Source organism: Paroedura picta, chromosome 2 (genome assembly GCF_049243985.1).
Source record: "Paroedura picta isolate Pp20150507F chromosome 2, Ppicta_v3.0, whole genome shotgun sequence".
NCBI classification, from domain to species: domain Eukaryota; kingdom Metazoa; phylum Chordata; class Lepidosauria; order Squamata; family Gekkonidae; genus Paroedura; species Paroedura picta.
The window spans coordinates 28,069,208-28,087,842 of NC_135370.1; the positions used below are offsets into that span (position 1 = coordinate 28,069,208).

General features: G+C 46.7%; 1 protein-coding gene across 4 annotated transcripts in view; it reads right to left on the reverse strand.

Moving 5' to 3' along the window:
- DNAH7 (dynein axonemal heavy chain 7) overlaps nt 1–18,635 on the reverse strand; it is a 168,300-nt gene that overhangs the window by 80,531 nt on the left and 69,134 nt on the right. For all 4 annotated transcript variants that reach the window (XM_077319509.1, XM_077319510.1, XM_077319508.1 and 1 more), the window contains 9 exons: nt 15,865–15,974; nt 14,426–14,594; nt 13,649–13,751; nt 12,667–12,794; nt 11,703–11,915; nt 8,606–8,704; nt 6,532–6,780; nt 5,724–5,873; nt 3,578–3,760 (listed from right to left, as the gene is read on the reverse strand). In XM_077319509.1, coding sequence (XP_077175624.1) covers nt 3,578–3,760; nt 5,724–5,873; nt 6,532–6,780; nt 8,606–8,704; nt 11,703–11,915; nt 12,667–12,794; nt 13,649–13,751; nt 14,426–14,594; nt 15,865–15,974 — 1,404 coding nt within the window. The remainder of the gene's footprint in view (nt 1–3,577; nt 3,761–5,723; nt 5,874–6,531; nt 6,781–8,605; nt 8,705–11,702; nt 11,916–12,666; nt 12,795–13,648; nt 13,752–14,425; nt 14,595–15,864; nt 15,975–18,635) is intronic.

Sequence of the window (18,635 nt, forward strand, 5' to 3'; positions counted from 1 at the left end):
TTTGAGGGTGCCAGTTCTACGCAAACTAGGAAGTCATTGCATGTATACCATTTGGACTTTTTACCCACTCCCAGTTCGAATGAATCCCTGCAGTCTACACTGAATTCAATTTCCATTTTGATCTGGGGCGCTTTAAATTTTCTCTCTGCAACATGCATGATTGATTTGTGGTGACCCTACCTTTCCCCCGCAATATCCTGGAGTGGATATAAGCCTCGATATTTGAAAAACTGGCATCAGGGAGAGTGCAGCTTCCTGCTTTTGTGAATTAACTCCTTTCTCCATGCTTGGTAACAAAGCAGTCTTCCCTGATAGGCCAGGGCATCAGTTCAAAGTTTCTGGTTGCAAGGCTTCCCTTAAAGTGACTGCGCTCCAGAAGTCCTAACTTCTCTCAGCAGAGATTTGCTTCTTATTTCCTGCTCCCCTGCTGTCTCCAATCTTCTCCCCCCCCACCCCCAAGCTGTTGGTTCCTGACACATTCAAGAAAAGAAAGAGAGAGACTCCTGCGCTTGGCTCCCCTCCCCGTTCTAAGCTTTCCCAATCAAGTGCAGAACACTTTCTGTTTCAATTGGGGGGAGGGGAGATAGAGGAAGACCAGAGTTCAAATCGATCTGAATTCAGCAGGATCCACAATGGAATCAACAAAGTAAGTGCAGAATCAGCCCAGGAAGGTCTCCGCAGAACCTGTTGGAGACAAATCTGTGCTGACTTACCTGGATCAACAAACTGATCAACCAGAAAACCTAATCATTTCCATATGAATCTTCCTATAACATGGACAGTTGAAAAATATATGCTCCGTTGATTCAATTTCACCCTGTGATAAAGAACAACGCCTCCGCATGTAAGGAACTTTCATAAACCTCCCTTTCAATACTGCGGTGGGCAATGTTTGAACTTCTGGCTACTGTAAACACCCTTCTAGAGCTATTGGATCCAAGGAAATATAAATACGCTATCAGAGTGACAATATATCTAGCAAGAGAACTAAAATCTGGGGATCTCAAAATATTCAGTTGTCTTTCAGTATCCATTACTCTGTGCTTGACTAAAGAAGTTGCCTGTTCTATCCCAAGAGGGGGAGAAGTCAAGTTTCCCAAAAGGACAGCCTTTTCCCAGCTAGATTGAAACTGATCCTGAAGTATTAGGGGGAAGCAGACCTTGGAGGATAACCATGCCTGATTTACTCCGTAGTAGTTTCAACGCAAGGGCCCTAACCTGGATGAACCAGACTAGCCTGATCTTGTCAGATCTGGGAATCTAAGCTAGGTCAGCCCTGGCTAGTATTTGGATAGGAGACCTCCAAGGAAGGCCAAGGTTGAGACACAGAGGCAGGCAATGGCAAACCACCTGCTGTTTGTCTCTTGCCCTGAAAACCTTTCAAGGGGGGGCCATAAGTCGGCTATGGTTTGACGGCACTTTCCCTCCCACCAGCAACACAAAAAGTTTCTACTTTCTACTTTCTGATTTTTATCCTCTAGTTAAGTAAACTATGGAAAAATTAGGACAGCCGGGGTGGGGTGGGGGTGGGCCTGCAGATGTAGAAATGCTACATTTAGCTTTCGCCCTATCCAGATTCAAGCTTGCAGACAGAGAATGCGTGCCTCACTTTCTCACAAAAAAAAAGCCTGATAACAGATTAAAGTAATGTCAGGGTCTATAAACAGCACTGCAGCAGACACTGTTAATAACAACCGAAAAAAGAGAGCTCTTTAAAGCCAGCGGGGATCCAAAGGAGAAAACAGGGAACTGATCTGGGGAAAAAAACAGCTTTAATGAAGGGACGGATGGCACTTGATGCTGCAGTTCTTTGAGCTCCGGATTTGTAAAATGGACCTGACACGCAGCCACCGGTGGGCGGGGGAGGGAGGATGAACAAGGACCATGGCAAATAAGGGTTTAATTCTTCCCGTATCTCTCTCACGCACTCTCTATTTCCCCCTCCCCACCAAAAATGGCCCCCAAGGCTGCAGTAAGTTCCAATAAGAAATAGCAGGAAGGCCAAGCAATGACAAACCAACTCTGAACCCTACAGCAAAGGGGCCTTGGCTCATTGGCAGAGTGTCTGCTTGGAATGCAGAAAGTGCCACCTTCCATCTCCAGCCTCTGCTCGAAGCACCAGCCGGTGAGGGTGATGGGGAGTGCCATCAAGTCTCGGCTGATTTATGGCGACTCTATAAGGCAAGGGTGGCCAAACGGCGTCTCTCCAGATGCCCTTGGACTACAATTCCCATGAGCCCCTGCCAAATGGGAATTGTAGTCCATGGGCATCCGGAGAGACACCGTCTGGCCACCCCTGCTGTAAGGTTTTCAAGACGAGAGGCGTTCAGACGTGGTTTGGCATTGCTTGCCTCTGCCTCGTTGCCCTGGACATCCTGGAGGTACCCCGTCCAAATACTAACCAAGGCCGCCCTTGCTTGGCTTCTGCAATTTGGCCAGCCTTTCTCAACTTTTTTATCATTGAGCAACCCCTGAAATGTTCCTCAGTCTTCGAGAAACCCCTGAAGTGGCAGAATTGTGCAGAATATGGTTGGGAAGCATAGCTGGGTACACGCCCCTCTCCTTCCCACCCCTTTCAGGCCATATATGGTCATATCACCCGATAAATGCTTAACTATAGACAGACAGACAGATAGAGATAGAGGTAAAATTAATTTACTGCTACCCATTTGGAAAACTCCTCCAGGGCGAAACCTTGGTTGAGAAAGTCTGTCCTAAGCTCTTTCCCTTCGGAAAGACTTGGAAAAGTTTGACTCCACAACCTATTTGACTATTTCCTTCCGCCTAGCCCGGCCTATGATTTGTAACCTCCTTTCATTCTCATACTTCCCACTTGAGGTCCTCTGCTGTCATCTTCATAAAGCCCTTCCTCCAGTCTAGCCCTCCAAGCCCAGCTGCCCTTCACCTTTGCAGCTCTTTCCTTGGGATGGGCCTGACCTGATGGCTTAGTCCTGCCCTGCCGCTCCGCACCCTCTTCCAGCTTCTTCGCTCCCTTCGCGAGATCCATAGTTGGGTACTTTGGATTTGCAACTTCTCGACTATGATCAATGACCCTGGAGGCTCATCTCCACCAGAATCCTTGTCTGTCACATTGCCCCGAAGCCTCGCCTCCTGGGCTGGCCTTCTGGACCCCCTTGCTGTCCCCCTCTCCCCATTATCGCCCTCCCATCAACCCATTCAAGCCAGGGAAGTGCATTCGGGCTGGCTGGTGGTTGCCGTAAGGACCCTTGCTCTCTTGTTTGGCTTCCTCTTGAGGAGACTGGACACATGGATCCAGATGGACCAAATTGGACAAAGCGTCTGATTCAGTATGAGGCAGCTTCATGTGTTCTTGGGGAGGGGCAGTGGCTCAGTGGAAGATCCTCTGCTTTGCATGTGGAAGGCCCCAGGTTCAATTCTGGCATCTCCAGCTAAGAGGACAAAGCAGTAGGCAATGGTGAAGACCTCTGCTTGAGATCCTGGAGACAGAGCTGTTGAACATGATGTATCAAGGGTCTGATGTGATATAAAGCAGCTTCCCATGTGCTCATCATTCATGTTCTAATCCCCCCTTCAAAACACTCGCCAGCTTACTTACAGTTGCAGGGGAAGCAACTTCTAAATCCATTGGCTCAAAAATAAGGCTCATCTGCTGGGACATCTGGATGATCTCTCCACTCATCAAGCAGAGCTTCTTATTGTCATCCAGCACCGTGTTCATATTCTCAATCCACACCGCATCCACCGGCCCGTCAAAGATAAGCCACTTCCTGTCATGGGACTGCAACGGGAAAAGAAAGAGCTGAGGCCAAGGACAAAAGGACTGATAGGCTGGCTCAGACCCCAAGTTAGCCCAGTCCAGAACTCGTCTCCAGTAACAGCTGGTCACCTTCCTCAGGAAATGTTACTGGAAGGACCAGATGACAGTTGCCGTGTCCTACTGTTGTGCTCTGAAGCTGATTCATCCATCCCGTATTTTGCTATGTGTGAAGAGGCTTCCAAAAAGTAAAAGTACAACGCTCCCATAAAACAACAGAACTATCATAACAGCCATGCTGACAGATCGAGACGACTAGCCATGTTAGTGTAAGAGTCTCCAATTACTCCCAATCAACAGGCTTCATTTGAGGAAAAGAAAGTCGGTATTGAAGGAATAATGAGTACATCATCATACTCTGCTTTTCACTTCCTGAAACAGCCTCTTACAATGTCCTACCCTTCCTCTCACCACAACAGACACCCTGTGAGGTCAGTGAAGCTGAAAGAGTTCTGAGAGAACTGGGACCAGCCCAAGGCCACCCAGCTGGCTACACGAGGAGGAGGAGTGGGGAATCAGACACGGTTCTCCAGATTAGAGGCAGCTGCTCTTAACCACAACACCACACTGGCTTCTTATACATTGTCTTCTTATACGCAGTAGTATTTTGATGTTCTATGAATTATTGTTAAGACATAGTACTTCTGAACACAATGGAAAAATGGGAGAACAATATGTTATTTAATAAAGGTAAGTGTAAAGTTCTGCATCTGGGTCAGAAAAATGAAAAGCATGCCTACTGGGGATGGGGGATACACTTCTAGGTAACACTGTGTGTGAACGAGACCTTGGGGTACTTGTGGATTGTAAACTAAAGATGAGCAGGCAGTGTGATGCAGTGGTTAAAAAGGCAAATGTCATTTTGGGCTATATCAACAGGGGCATCACATCAAAATCACAAGATGTCATAGTCCCATTGTATACGGCACTGGTCAAACCACACCTGGAGTACTGTGTGCAGTTCTGGAGGCCTAACTTCAAGAAGGACATAGATAAAATTGAAAGGGTACAGAGGAGAGCGACAAGAATGATCTGGGGCCAGGGAACCAAGCCCTATGAAGATAGGTTGAGGGACTGGGGAATGTTCAGCCTGGAGAAAAAGAGGTTGAGAGGGGACATGATAGCCCTCTTTAAGTATTTTAAAGGTTGTCATTTGGAGGTGGGCAGGATGCTGTTCCCATTGGCTGCATAGGAAAGGACACACAGTAATGGGTTTAAACTACAAGTACAATGATATAGGCTAGATATCAGGAAAAAAAATTCACAGTTCAGCAGTGGAATAGGCTGCCTAAGGAGGTGGTGAGCTCCCCCTCACTGGCAGTCTTCAAGCAAAGGTTGGATACACAGTTTTCTTGGATGCTTTAGGATGCTTTGGGCTGATCCTGCATTGAGCAGGGGGTTGGACTAGATGGCCTGTATGGCCCCTTCCAACTCTATGATTCTATGAACTTTTATCTCCCTCTGGATTTTATCTCATGCACGGGACTAAATTATATTCTGACTAGCAAGAAAGCCTATTGCAACCAGCAGGTGCAGATCTCCCCCCCCCCCCCCCCGTTGCAGCAGGAGCCATAGGAGGTAATCAGGGCTCATTTGTATCAGGGAAGCAGGGTCCATTAGCGGTTTGGCAGGGTTCTCTGTCTCTCTCACTTGCGCTGGGTCCTGCTGGAGGGAGGGCGGGAGCTGTAGGGGCAGGGCCAATCAGGATGCAGGCAGCTTTGCTGGCCGCACCCTGATTGGCCCTATTCCAACTCGGACACCCCAGACACACTTCACCCCCCAGGCTGTTTCACAAATATTAAGAGGCACAATGGATAAGAGGCACAATGGCCTGAAAGACTTGTGCTGGTCTGTAACCATGATAATAAAGATTGAGACTGGACGCTAATGTGCATGGCAATCTGTTTTAACCATAGTGACTACTTACAGGGGAAGAAGCAAAGGCTCTGAAACTGACGGCCAGGACTCCGTCCGACCACTCGTGGGAGACAGGGTCAAACTGCCCATACAGCTGGCCCATGGTGACGGCCTTGGGGTTGATGACCGTGATCTGGACTTTGTTCTCCTCCATCAATCCCTAAGGAAACAAAGCAGGTTATCCGTCTACGAGACGTGCACTTCACCGGGAAGGATCCAGAATGGCAGCCGTGACAAAAAGGTGACAGACCAGAAGGACAGCTGAGGGACAGATGAGGCCAAGTGATCTTGGAACAAATAGGTAACGACAAAGCAGTTTATCTAATGGAATCAAAAAGAAAATGGGGAGATCACGGAGAAAAACCCGAGATGGGACCTAAAAAAAAGGAGGCACTGTGCTCAGCTGACAGATATAGCTTTACCTCGGACAGAGAAGCTTCTAAATACATATAAAGCAAATTTCTGGAATCAATCATTTTGATCTTGGGTTGTAGATTCCTATTCATTCACTGGCAGTTACACTGATCTACATTTAAAAAAATCAGTAACAAATTAACTTGTCAAAAAAGCCCTCCGTGTTACCTACAGCTGCACTCCCCAACACACAATGGGACAGCTCGCTAAAGTCATTGCGATGTATCTCTAAATATATACATTTCAATTCTTTTCTCTTATGTTTGCTTTTCAGCCCCGTAGTTTATCTGAAGAAATGAGCAGAGACTCACAAAAACTCCTAGTGCAAATTTTGTCAGTCTTTAAACTGCTACTGGACTCTCGCTCTTTTCTAGCCCTGCAATCGTATTTTTGCAAATATTTACTTTTTCGCACAAGTCGCCCAATGCAGCCGCCAAAACCCGATAGGCAGAAGTTTTCCCACCGAAGGGCTCCCCCACGATCATGAAGCCGTGCCGCACAATCATCATTTCGTAGATCTGTAAGATTTTCTCCGCAAAGAAATTGGTCATTTGCAAATTCATAGACTTGCAGTGGATCTTGATCGATTCCAGAATGTCGTTGTAATCTGGTTTTGGCAGCTTCACGCCAGGAAACAAATCAGAAGTAATGCCCTGCCAAAGAAAGAATTGCAAGATGTTTTACTATAACCGGCATGAGCTACATCCCACGCTGTAGATAATGAAAAAAATGCACAATGTTCCTAGTCCATCCAGTGGTATAATAAAATGACAATGAAAAGGATCATTTTTCGACAAGAATCTGAATTTTTATCGGTTTTATCTTTTATACTTCTTACATTCACATTTTCTCTTTTCTGCGATGTCTTTAGGTCTTTGGATCTTCTATCTTTTTATCTTTAAAAACTTAAGTTTTAAAAAAGAATATGAACTTTAAAAAGCACCGATCAATGCCTAAACATATGATAGTGAGAGACGGAACTTAAATATACATGAAAAATGCTGACATGCTCATCATTTAGGGAACATTGTCGGGCAGACACTGTTTTAAGGATAAAAATCATGTACAAGGCTCCACCAGTGCTTGTTCACCCACACTGGCCTTCAGACTTAATTCCCGATCGGTCCCCTACAGGTGAGAAATGAAGGTCAAGCAGGTGTAGTATATAAGGCTTCCGGGGGGGGGGTCTCCATCTTTGGAGATTTTTAAACAGAGGCTGGATAGCCATCTGATGGAGAGTCTGACTCTGTGAAGGTTCAAGGGGGTGGCATGTTACAGTGGATTATGAGGTTGTGAGTGTCCTGCATAGTGCAGGGGGTTGGACTAGATAACCCAGGAGGTCCCTTCCAACTCTATGATTCTATGTGCTTTGGTGAGCAAAGTATGCAGGGGAAGAGGTTGCAGCTTAGTGCTAGAGCAGGAGTTCCCGACCTTTTTGAATCTGTGGCCTCCTTTGAAACTCAGACTCATGGTGGGGACAGTCACAAAATGGTTGTTGCAGGAGGCATATTTCCCCACACACCCCCTGGCAGCTGCAGCATACCTTTAGACATGCAGTGAAGATCCTTGTGCTGTGGTGATAGCTGCCACCCAAGCAATATTGTTTTTTTAAAAAACTTGCATAACCAATTGGAAACCTTGCTGGGGTAAAGCTCCCTGGCTCTGCCATTTTCTTAAAACACTTGACAGGTGCCATGAGAGGTGTCACTGGGTACTGTGGTGCACCATGCTGGAGACCCTTGTGGTACAGCATCTACTTGAGATGCAAAAGGTCCCAAGTTTAATCCCGGGTATCTGACTGGTAACCTGTGACTTAGCATCTGTCACTCAACTCACATCTTTATCCATTGTTGTTCCTCTATATATATCTAGGGGGTGGGACGTGTCCGGCTGTCCAAGTTGGAACAGGGCCAATCAGGGTGCTGCTAGCTTTGCCCTGATTGGCCCTGCTCCTGTGCTCCCGCCCTCCGGCCCTGGACTCTAGCCTCTTTGCTCTCAGACACCTCAGTGCCTGGAGTCAGCAGCAGGTAAAGGGAGAGGGCCTGGTCAAAGGGTTGTGGTGGAGGGCTAGCTAATGAGGGCCTCTTGGCCTGCTAGGCTGGGCCTGCTGACGAGGGCCTCCCAGCCTGCTGACTGCCTGCTAAGGAGCTCTGTCTCGGCCCTGCTAACGAGTTGCCCAGCCCCCACCCGCCCCACTTGATTTGGCTGCGAGCTGCGGCCCAAAGCCATCTTAAGCTACCTGGCCGGGGGCCGGGGGGGGGGGGAACGCTTTCAGGGCCTGTTCTTAGGAACAAGCTTTGAAGCTAGTATATTGTATACTTTGGCCCTGAGTGGGAGGGCTTCTGGAGTTCTGGCCCCGCTGATGGTCCTCCTGATGGCCCCAGAGTGTTGGACTGGATGGGCCATTGGCCTGATCCAACATGCCTTCTCTTATGTTCTAGCCTTTAAAGATCCTGCTCCACTGATAAAGTTCCTTACCTCAAAAAGTGGTAGATCATGAGATAAGAACTTTGGCAAATTGACATCTATGATGGATCTGAGCAGCAATATCTCTTCATTTTCTGAGGGATATTTCAGCTACAAAAAAGAATACATTCATTTTCAGATTTATAAATGTGTTTCAGATCACAATATCAACTGCTAGTATTTTACAGTCCTACTGCTTCCTTTATATGTGCCTGCCTTGAGAAATTAGGTGAATGATGCATGTTCCAGATTAATGTGGTTGGTTTCAGGAAGTCTTTGTAGCTTAAAAATCTGAAGTTTGCTTAACTAACTAACCCTTTTGGCCTATTTCTTAAGTTTTCACCAGTTACCTATACACCCGAACCCAGAGATCTTGAAAGCTAATCAGAGCCGACCTCCGAGGATTTGGTTGGCAGGTGGAACGCTAGGTGTCATGACACGGTGGCAGGAAATGGCAAACGGCCTCTGAACGTCCTTGCCTGGCTTCCGAACAAACCCAGGATCTCCTGGCTACATTACACAAACAGCATGCAACACATAAATAACACCATAAAACTTGCTCTCGTGTACATATGCACTTAGTCAATGAATGTGACACAACCAAAAACACCAGCTGTGGTGCAATAAAGCAACTTCTGATGACCACAAAGGTCATTGCCACTTGCAAATGTATCTTAATAGCTCATATGTCAGAAAGTCTTCTCCGACTGTAGACTAGTAATAGAGTCGGAAGTGAAGAGAATTCTTACAGTCTACATTCATGACAAGTGCAGGCATATAATGGCCTCCAAAAATGGGCAGGATAATATCTGCATGAGCATCTGACAGCATTCAAGACCGTTCATTTTAACAGGCCGGCCATGCATGTTCCTGGGCAGGTGATTGGTTCTAGGGATCGTTTGTTGTAATAGCATTTAAGACAGAAATCGTCTGATGGCTGTGAAATATTTCTCCATGTGTTTTCTTTTGGACTTTTACCCTGCCTGTCTCCATTTAATTTCCTTCTGAGTTGAACAATGTGAAACAGTCACACTTTTCCATTGTACGATTAGAAGAAGAAGAAGAAGAGTTGGTTCTTATATGCCACTTTTCCCTACCCGAAGGAGGCTCAAAGCGGCTTACAATCGCCTTCCCATTCCTCTCCCCACAACAGACACCCTGTAGGGTGGGTGAGGCTGAGAAAGCCCTGATATCACTGCCCGGTCAGAACAGTTTTATCAGTGCCGTGGCGAGCCCAAGGTCACCCAGCTGGATGCATGTGAGGGAGCGCAGAATCGAACCTGGCATGCCAGATTAGAAGTCCGCACTCCTAACCACTACACCAAACTGGCTCTCCAGTTTAACTTGGCTTTTTGGCCTCCGACAAGCCACAATCACTCACTCGTATTTCCCAGAACTCTTTAGCTTCTGGTTCTTTCCATTGTGCACCTTGAGTTAACTCACTGGTATTGCACACACACACACACACAAACACATCCTAAGATTGTCTGGCTGCCAGGCAAGAGACATTTGGAGGGGTTGGCCACTGCCTGCCCCCATGTCATGGCCCTGGTCTTCCTTGGAGGTTGTCCTCCCAAGTGCCAGCCAGGGCCGATCCTGCTTAGCTTCCATGATTGGACAGGTTCGGGCTATCCAGGTCGGGTAGCACCCATGAATCTGCCTTATAGCTCACCAGACCATCAGCCCATTAACGCCAACATTGTCTGCTCAGCCTGGCAGCTGCTCTCCAGGGTCACAGGCAGAGGCCTTTCACGTCACTTGCTGCCTGGTTCTTTTAAACAGGTAAACGACAGCGTTCAGCATGGGAGATGACCTTTGCGGAGCGCTGCCAGTTTTTGGAAACGGAGAGCAAACAAAACCACTGACCAGAGTTTCTCAGGCATTCAGCAATGTTCATCCAGAGAGCCCACGCAACTTGCTTCCCAGTTGATTTCTGGACGGGGGGAAGTTTCATGCGTGCCCTGGGGAAGGACCATCGCCTCTGAAGCTAACAGACCGTGAAGAAGTCCGACATACATTTCACAGCTATTGTACGCACGAATAGACACACAGCCAGGGCAAGCGAGCATTCTCCTTTATTTGATGGAGGAGGAGGAGGAGGAGGAGGAGAAGAGCTACTTTTTTGTACTGCACTTTTTGCGACCCGAAAAAGTCTCAAAGCAGCTTAAAATCGCTTCCCCTTCCCCTCCAGAGTGGTGTAGTGGTTAAGAGCAATGGCTACTGATCTGGAGGACTGGATTTGATTCCCCACTCATCCTCCACATGTAGCCAGCTGGGTGACCTTGGGCCAGTCACAGTTCTCTCAGAGCTCTGTCAGCCCCACTTATCTTACGGGCAGAATCAAAATTACATCAATAAAGGCCAATGCCACTTCCATCACTATCTAAGGTTATTGTTGCGATCATGTTAAGGTTATTGTTGTTATTACTGTTATCACCTGTTACCATATGTTATCTGCATCTTTTTCCTGTTTCCTGTAAACTAGCGATCCCCAACCTGTGGGCTGTGGACCACATGCGGTCCTTCGAGGTGGGCACCGAAGGACGCCTTCTCCCCCCCTCCGGCCCTTTATTTCATCCCCCCCCCCCGGCCCTTTACAACACACTTTGGGTGTCCTTGTCTCCCATCACTCCCAGATGGGACTATCTCGTTGCAGAGAAACAAGCTCAGGGTTCCCATTGATTTGTCATTGTCATGAGTTAAAATTTCCATGAAAACAAAATGTTCCTTATGTTCATTGTTGTGGCGTGTCAGTATCTGATTTTGAAGGGATGTTTAAACATTACCATAGCGATCAGAGAGTGTTAGGGCAGTGGTTGAGAGTAGAAGAGTAAACTACCCCCCCCCCCACCGGGCCTCAGTAAAAGGCACTGAGTGGTCCCCGGTGATAAAAAGTTTGGGGACCACTGCTGTAAACCACCCTGAGCCTTCGGGGAGGGCAGTATATAAATAGAACGAATGAATGAACGAACGAACGAATAGGGTGGCCACGGCAGGCTTGGGGCCACTGAAATATCTAGTGTGGCTCTTTCCAGTTTCTCGAATTAGTACAATTAGTACAATGCACACAGTGCTAGTCAGATGGTTAACAACGGGCATAGCCTTCTACCTTCAAGTTTCCTGCAGCAGTGAGCACCGATTTCACAGCCCTCATTCCGTAGTCGTAATGGTGTTGGGAAGACAGCTGTTCTGAACACAGGCGGTAGGTAGCGACGATTTTCACCGAGAGAGGCCGGGCAGTAACGAACCCACAGGAGTACAGGACGATCTCGGCAATCATGGCGTAATCGGGGACCATCATAGCAACTGTACGAAACAGGGCCTGCGAGGTAAACGGCAAGAGACGTCGCAGTGTCAGCATTTCCGAATCTCCCGACAGGAATCCATAACTAATTATCCGATATTTTAAGTCCGTCCACGGCACTCCACTCTATGCTGCATTTTATGTTTTGTACTGAGGGCGAAGCTCGCTTTAAAAGCGGCGATATCATGAAATTTCGCCTTGTGGGGTTTTCGAGGCAAGGGATGAGCAGAAGTGATTTGCTACTGATGTCCTCTGCACAGCAAGACTGACATTCCTTGGTTGATCTCCCACCCAAGTACTAGTCATGGTCCACCAAGCTAAGCTTCCAAGCTCTGATGAGAGAGGGCCCAGTCTGGGCTACAATGGCTGCCACAAAAAGTATTACTTTAGGTCAGGGGTGGCCCAAAGGTGGCTCTCCAGATGTCCATGGACTGTAATTCCCATCAGCCCCTGCCAGCAATTCCCATCAGCACCTGGGAATTGCAGTCCATGGACATCTGGAGAGCCACCATTCACCTACCCCTGCTTCAAGAACATCCTGTGATTGCTTGGGGGCACAATGGGTTTCATGGGCACATCTGAGCAAATTGTCTCCGATCTCCTCAGGCACTGGAGCCCACAGCATTTGCTGCCTTCACCCAGTTGGCCAGCCAATACAGTCTGCAGATCCTTTTGTCACCACCTTCCGACCGCCACCACCAGCTGACCATCACTTCTAGTGCGTTTTTTTAAGACTACAAAAAGTACTTCTGGTTACTAGCTGCAGCACCTTCAAATTGTCTGGAAGTTCTGAGCGTCCAGCATAGCCAGGGTTCATGGTAATGAAGACGGCACATGTTGGGTTAAGTTTCAGCTCAGTCCCTTCAAATACTAGGATGTCAGACCCGGTATTGATACCTGCAAAGCAAGGGAAATCGGTTTTATTTTTTTTCTGAGGATGGGTTATTTTATTTTTAAAAGGGGATGGGATAGATTCATGGAGGTTATATCTATCAATAGCTACTACCCATGATGACTGAGGGGAACCTCCACATTCAGAGGCACTAAGCCAGAAGGCAACATCAGAAGACAGCCTTGGCCTCAATGCTCTGTTATTGGTCTTCCAGAGGAATTGGTTGGCCACCGTGTGAGACAGAAAGCTGGACTAGATAGACCTCTGGTCTGATCCAGCAGGGCTCTTCTGAGATTCTTAGGAAGGCCTCGGCCTCTCTGCCCTGCTGTTGGCCCTCCAGAGGAATTCCTTGGCGACTGTGTGAGACAGAAAACTGGACTGGATGGACCACTGGCCTGATCCACCAGGGATCTTACATACATATCATGGGAAGGCGTTGGCCTCTATGCCCTTTTGTTGGACATAAAGAGGGACTGGTTGGCCACTCTGTGAGACAGGATGCTGGACTAGATAGTCCCACTGGTAGATTTTGGTCACTGTGTGACACAGAGTGTTGAACTGGATGGGCCATTGCGCTAATCCAACATGACTTCCCTTGTATTCTTATGCCTGCGGCACTGATGCTCTGTTTTCTTGGTGCTTGGGGGGCAACAGAGGGAGGGATTCTAGAGTTCTGGCCCTGCTGGTGGGCCTCCTGATGGCACCTGGGATTTGGCCACTGTGTGAAGTAGAGCATTGGACTAGGTAGACCATTGGCCTGACATGTTCTTATGATTACTGGTCTCATCCAGCAGGGCTCTTCTTATGTTCTTTATGTTTTAAGCTAGTGTAGATTTTAAAAACACAATATATATATCACCTCTCTGGATAGTCAGAATTTGCTGAGCGACAACAGAAAGTACTTCCAAGTCAATTCTGTTGAATTCATCAAAGCAGGCCCACGCTCCACAGGAAAGCAAGCCCTAGAGACACATAAACAAAAAAACCTTCATCTCAAAACACCAGTCATTCAAACCCAGTACTTATTGCCAATTTTAAAACAAGGGTGGAATCTGCTAAGTGCAAAGGCCTGGTGGCTTGTATTTGTAATCAATAAGACAGTAACGCCCTGATGGAACCTCCAAATCTCTTTAAAATCCTTCCAGAATGAATGAGTTTTCAAATGCCAGAAGGTTTGCAATCATATGGCTTAACACAGGAATGGACAAACTGTGACTCTCCAGATGTCCCTGGACTACAATTGCCATAAGCCCCTGCCAGTGGACTGGCGGGGGCTCATGGTAATTGTATTCCATGGACATCTGGAGAGCCACAGTTTGATCACCCCTGGCATAACATATTTCTTGGGAAATCAACAAGCTATCCCAGGTATAAGTTTTCCAGAGTCAATTTTGGCTCGAAAATCCTGTTGGCATCATCGGACTTGAATCGAGCTGTTCCACTGCAGACCAACACAGCTACCCTCTGGAACTAACCCCTGAAGAATTCCCCAGACCTCATCTCTCTTGTCAATCCTGGCAGGCTTGCGTTGACACAGCAAAAGCGAGAGTGAATTCAGAACAATCTCGTGTCGTCTTTGCTTCTCCATACGGCACGGTGAGATGGATAAATGTGTTCTAACAACAGCAACGCCTACCTTAAAAAATTTCCCCAGAGCCAGGTAATCCAGACCGTCTGAACAATTGAACACCACACATTGCTTGGCAACTGCTTTCGCTAAGTCCTTTGTCGTTTCGGTTTTCCCAGTTCCTGCAGGGCCTTCTGGGGCACCCCCAAGATGAAGGTGGAGGGCACCAAACAGAGTTCTGGAAGGAAAGAGGGAAGAGTTGACAAAACACACCCCATGGCTTCTTGCAATATCAGTAATGCATTAATTGGGCGTTTTTCCACCTAAATCTATGCCAAATGCATAGTCCAGTTGTCAGTTGTGGAAGCTGAGCAGTATCGGTACTTGGAAGGGAGACCACTAAGGAAGACCCTGCAGAGGAAGGCAATGGCTAACCTCTGCTTCTCACATGCTTTGAAAGCCCCTTACTGGGCATGCTATAAATTGGCTGAAACTTGATGCCACCTAAATAAGGTAAAGGTAAAGGTATCCCCTGTGCAAGCACCGAGTCATGTCTGACCGTTGGGGTGACGCCCTCTAGCGTTTTACTGGCAGACTCAATACAGGGTGGTTTGCCAGTGCCTTCCCCAGTCATTACCGTTTTTCCCCCCAGCAAGCTGGGTACTCATTTTACCGACCTCGGAAGGATGGAAGGCTGAATCAACCTTGAGCCGGCTGCTGGGATCAAACTCCCAGCCTCATGGTGAGAGCTTCAGACAGCATGTCGGCTGACTGACCACCTTGTGCCACAAGAGGCCACCTAAATAGATACTGTCAAAACCATTATTAATGCTCTTGCCAGGTAACCTGGTTTCTGTCAATTGTATGCTCCTGCCAGTTAATTATGCCTGTATCCCCAGGATCCTTAGGCCAGCCATCTTGCCTTAGATCTTAGGTGGGAAAACTCTGGGCCCATTCTTCCCGCTTCTTCCCTCCCCTATTCTGCTGTGCCTGGGAACCTCTATCTTCCAGAGACAAGGACCTTTTGCACCTAAACCATTTGGTGCTGGAGGGGCTGTGGGCAAAGGGTAGATAAGGGGTCCTTAGGCCTGACTCTCCAGTCTTAGCAAAAACCCTGTGATGTTCTGCTCATAATTTCTTCAATAAAGAGCTTTCTTTCCTAAATGGAGCCTGATTATTGGGAATAGCTGAACATTGGGATAAAAGTAGACAGTCAGACACAAACAAACAAGTGTTTCCCAAAATATATTGGGATTTTAAGGACATGGGAATGACAAAATACATCATTAGCTGTTCAAGAAAAATAAACATGTAGGTGTCTATGTTAATTTAAATTTTAATATACCTACTCTAGGGAAGACATGCAAATATTGTCGTTATACCAAACAGAAAATAATGAGGAAGCTTGTGAATCAAGTTTTCTATTATGGCAGCTCTTAGCTCCATGACATAACTGCATTATCCCTAATATAGAAACATTTTTTTAATAATCTTTTCAGCAACTTTACCTGTAGCATCGATCAGTAAGTGGAGTAATCACTAGCCTGGGGGTATTGCCAAGGTATTCATATCCGTATCTCAAACCAGCATTGATCATTTTTGTCTGCAGATGTTGTTCCTATGCAAAAATGCAAAGAGCACAGGACAGAAAACAGAAGAAATAAGCACCCTGAAGACATTTAAGCCTTGGAAGCAAAGATTTCAGCAGAGTCTGTGATTATAACCCCTTGCACCAGTTAAGTTCTTCAGGCAACCTCCTCCTTAAGGTGCCCTCCCTTGTCACAGTCCATATGCCTACAGCAAGGTTATGGGCCTTTTCTATGATGGGGAGGGGCTGTGGCTCAGAAGTAGAGCATCTGCTTTGCATGCAGAGAGCTCCAGGTTCAATCCTTGGCATCTCCACCTAATACACTAGAAAGCTGGTGCCACTCTGAACAGATAGCACTGACCTAGATGTATCAACAGTCTGAGTCCGTATCAGGTTTCTTCATGAGCTCATGAATGGGTCCAGGCCTTTGGAATGGACAGTCAAAGTGGTAAGGAAAGTTACCTTCATTTGCTACATTTAGGAAAGCAAACAAGGCAATCTAGCTCCAGAGCACCTGGCAGAGGGGAGGGTTTTTTCCCCCAACAGATTTGACTATACTCGTTCTGAGCTTGCAGAACCTGTGACTTTGAATTCTTGAGTGTTCTGCGTTCTCATTTTCATCACTTGTCTCTAGGGCAGGGGTAGTGAAAGTATGGCTCTTCAGTTGGCAGGGGCTCATGGAATTGTAGTCCATGGACAACTGGAGAGTAGCAGTTTGCCTCTATTGCTTAGAGTGGGAGGCTCTTTCCCACATGTGTTTTGCTCCTTCTAGTAGCCGATATTGCAATGCTGTATGTCTGGCATATTAATGCTGGATATACAGAAACGTAGCATCGAAATGACCACTAGGGGGAGAAAAGGGGTAAAAAAACAATAAGGATACACAGAAAAGGGGAGGGGGAACAAATCAATAAGGCCACACATTATCATCGAATCATAGAGTTGGAAGGGACCTCATGGGTCATCTAGTCCAACCCCCTGCACTATGCAGGTCACTCACAACCCTAGTTCTCATCCACTGTAACCTGCCACCCCCTTAAGCTTTCACAGAATCAGCCTCTCCATCAGATGGCTATCCAGCCTCTGTTTAAAAATTTCCAAAGATGGAGAACCCCCCCACCCCCCTGAGGAAGCCTGTTCCACTGAGAAATCGCTCTAACCATCAGGAACTCCTTCCTGATATTTAAACGGAAATTACAATGTGGAATAGCCCAGAGTTTTATGTAGAGTTTTAAATTTGTAACTTGTGTACTGATCTTTTTTTAAAAAGCAAATTTTTCAATGGACTACTATAATTTTTGTACTTCCAGTTTGGTTGCTGTGTTATTCACTGCCTCAATTTCAAACAGGGTAGGACAGAAATGCTTAAAGGAGAAAATAAGATTACAAAGCAAAGTAAACTTTAGTGTTATGTATGTTTGTTGAATGTCCAAGCATGTGTAACCCACTGAAATCTAAGATCAGGATCTCTTATGGCCCCAGTTTCTAATGCAAAGACATCTGTTAGAAGGGGCGCATGAATAGGAGCACGGTGTGGGGGATGTTACAGCTTTCTCCCAGCACCATTCTCCTCATTTAAACCCTATCTCCTACACTTGAAGTTGTAGAGGAAGGTACTAAGGAATTTCCTGACTACGAATCTCTTGCATCTAGATGCATGTGCAAGTGGCACTTTACATCTAGTTCCCATTATGCAGCTCCCATAGCCAATGAAAGAAACACTTGAAATCAACCACTGGTTTGCCTTGTCATGTGAGGGAGCTGAAACAATCACAACCACAACAAAGGTTTTATTTTTACATTCTGTTCCATGTTAGCCTAGAATCCCTGAGCCACAGCTATGGAACTGGATGGATGGATGGATGGATGGATGGATGGATGGATGGATGGATGGAGATAGACAGAACGACAGACATGTATATATAGCTTTATTTGGCTCATTTGAAATGCCATGTTGGAGTAGAGTTTTACAGATCTCATGGATCGCCAAAAAAGACAAATCACTGGGTTCAAGATCAAATTAAGTCTAAACTCTCCCTACAAGTTAAAAAGACTAAAAGGCTACTGTACTTTGGTCATGTTTTAAGCAGTCAAAAGTCCCTGGAAAAAACAATAATGCTAGGAAAAGCTGAAGGCAGCAAGAAGACCCAACATGAGACGGATTATGAGACCTAAATCAAGCTATTAACCACAGGAGGTTTTGGAGGCCATTAATTTAAAAGGTCAATGTAAGCCAGAAGTGACTTGACAGCACTTGACACATACGCTGCCTCACACACACACACACTTCCGAAAAGCACCTAAAATTATCCTTTAGCGTCAAACAGTATCGAAGTCAGGTATAGGCACATTTCCCCCTCCAACACAGAAGCACATTTCCCCTTCCAACACAGAACAGTCAATGTACGTACCACCACGCCTTCATTGCACAGTCAACTAAATCATCATCAGATAATAAGCGGAACAACCCGCCGTTTAGACAATATTTTGACGGCTCTAGCGAAGAAGAATACGATGATTTCTGCAGTCTCCCAACAAGGTAGGCACTCAGAGCAATTTGCCTAATTGCCACTGTAAATGAACTCCTAATGACAGAGCATCATACGTGGATAAAAGAGGTGCTTTTGATACATGTCCTGCCTAGCATTGCCCGGCTCACACTGTGGAGGCGGACAAAAGTCAATGAAAGGC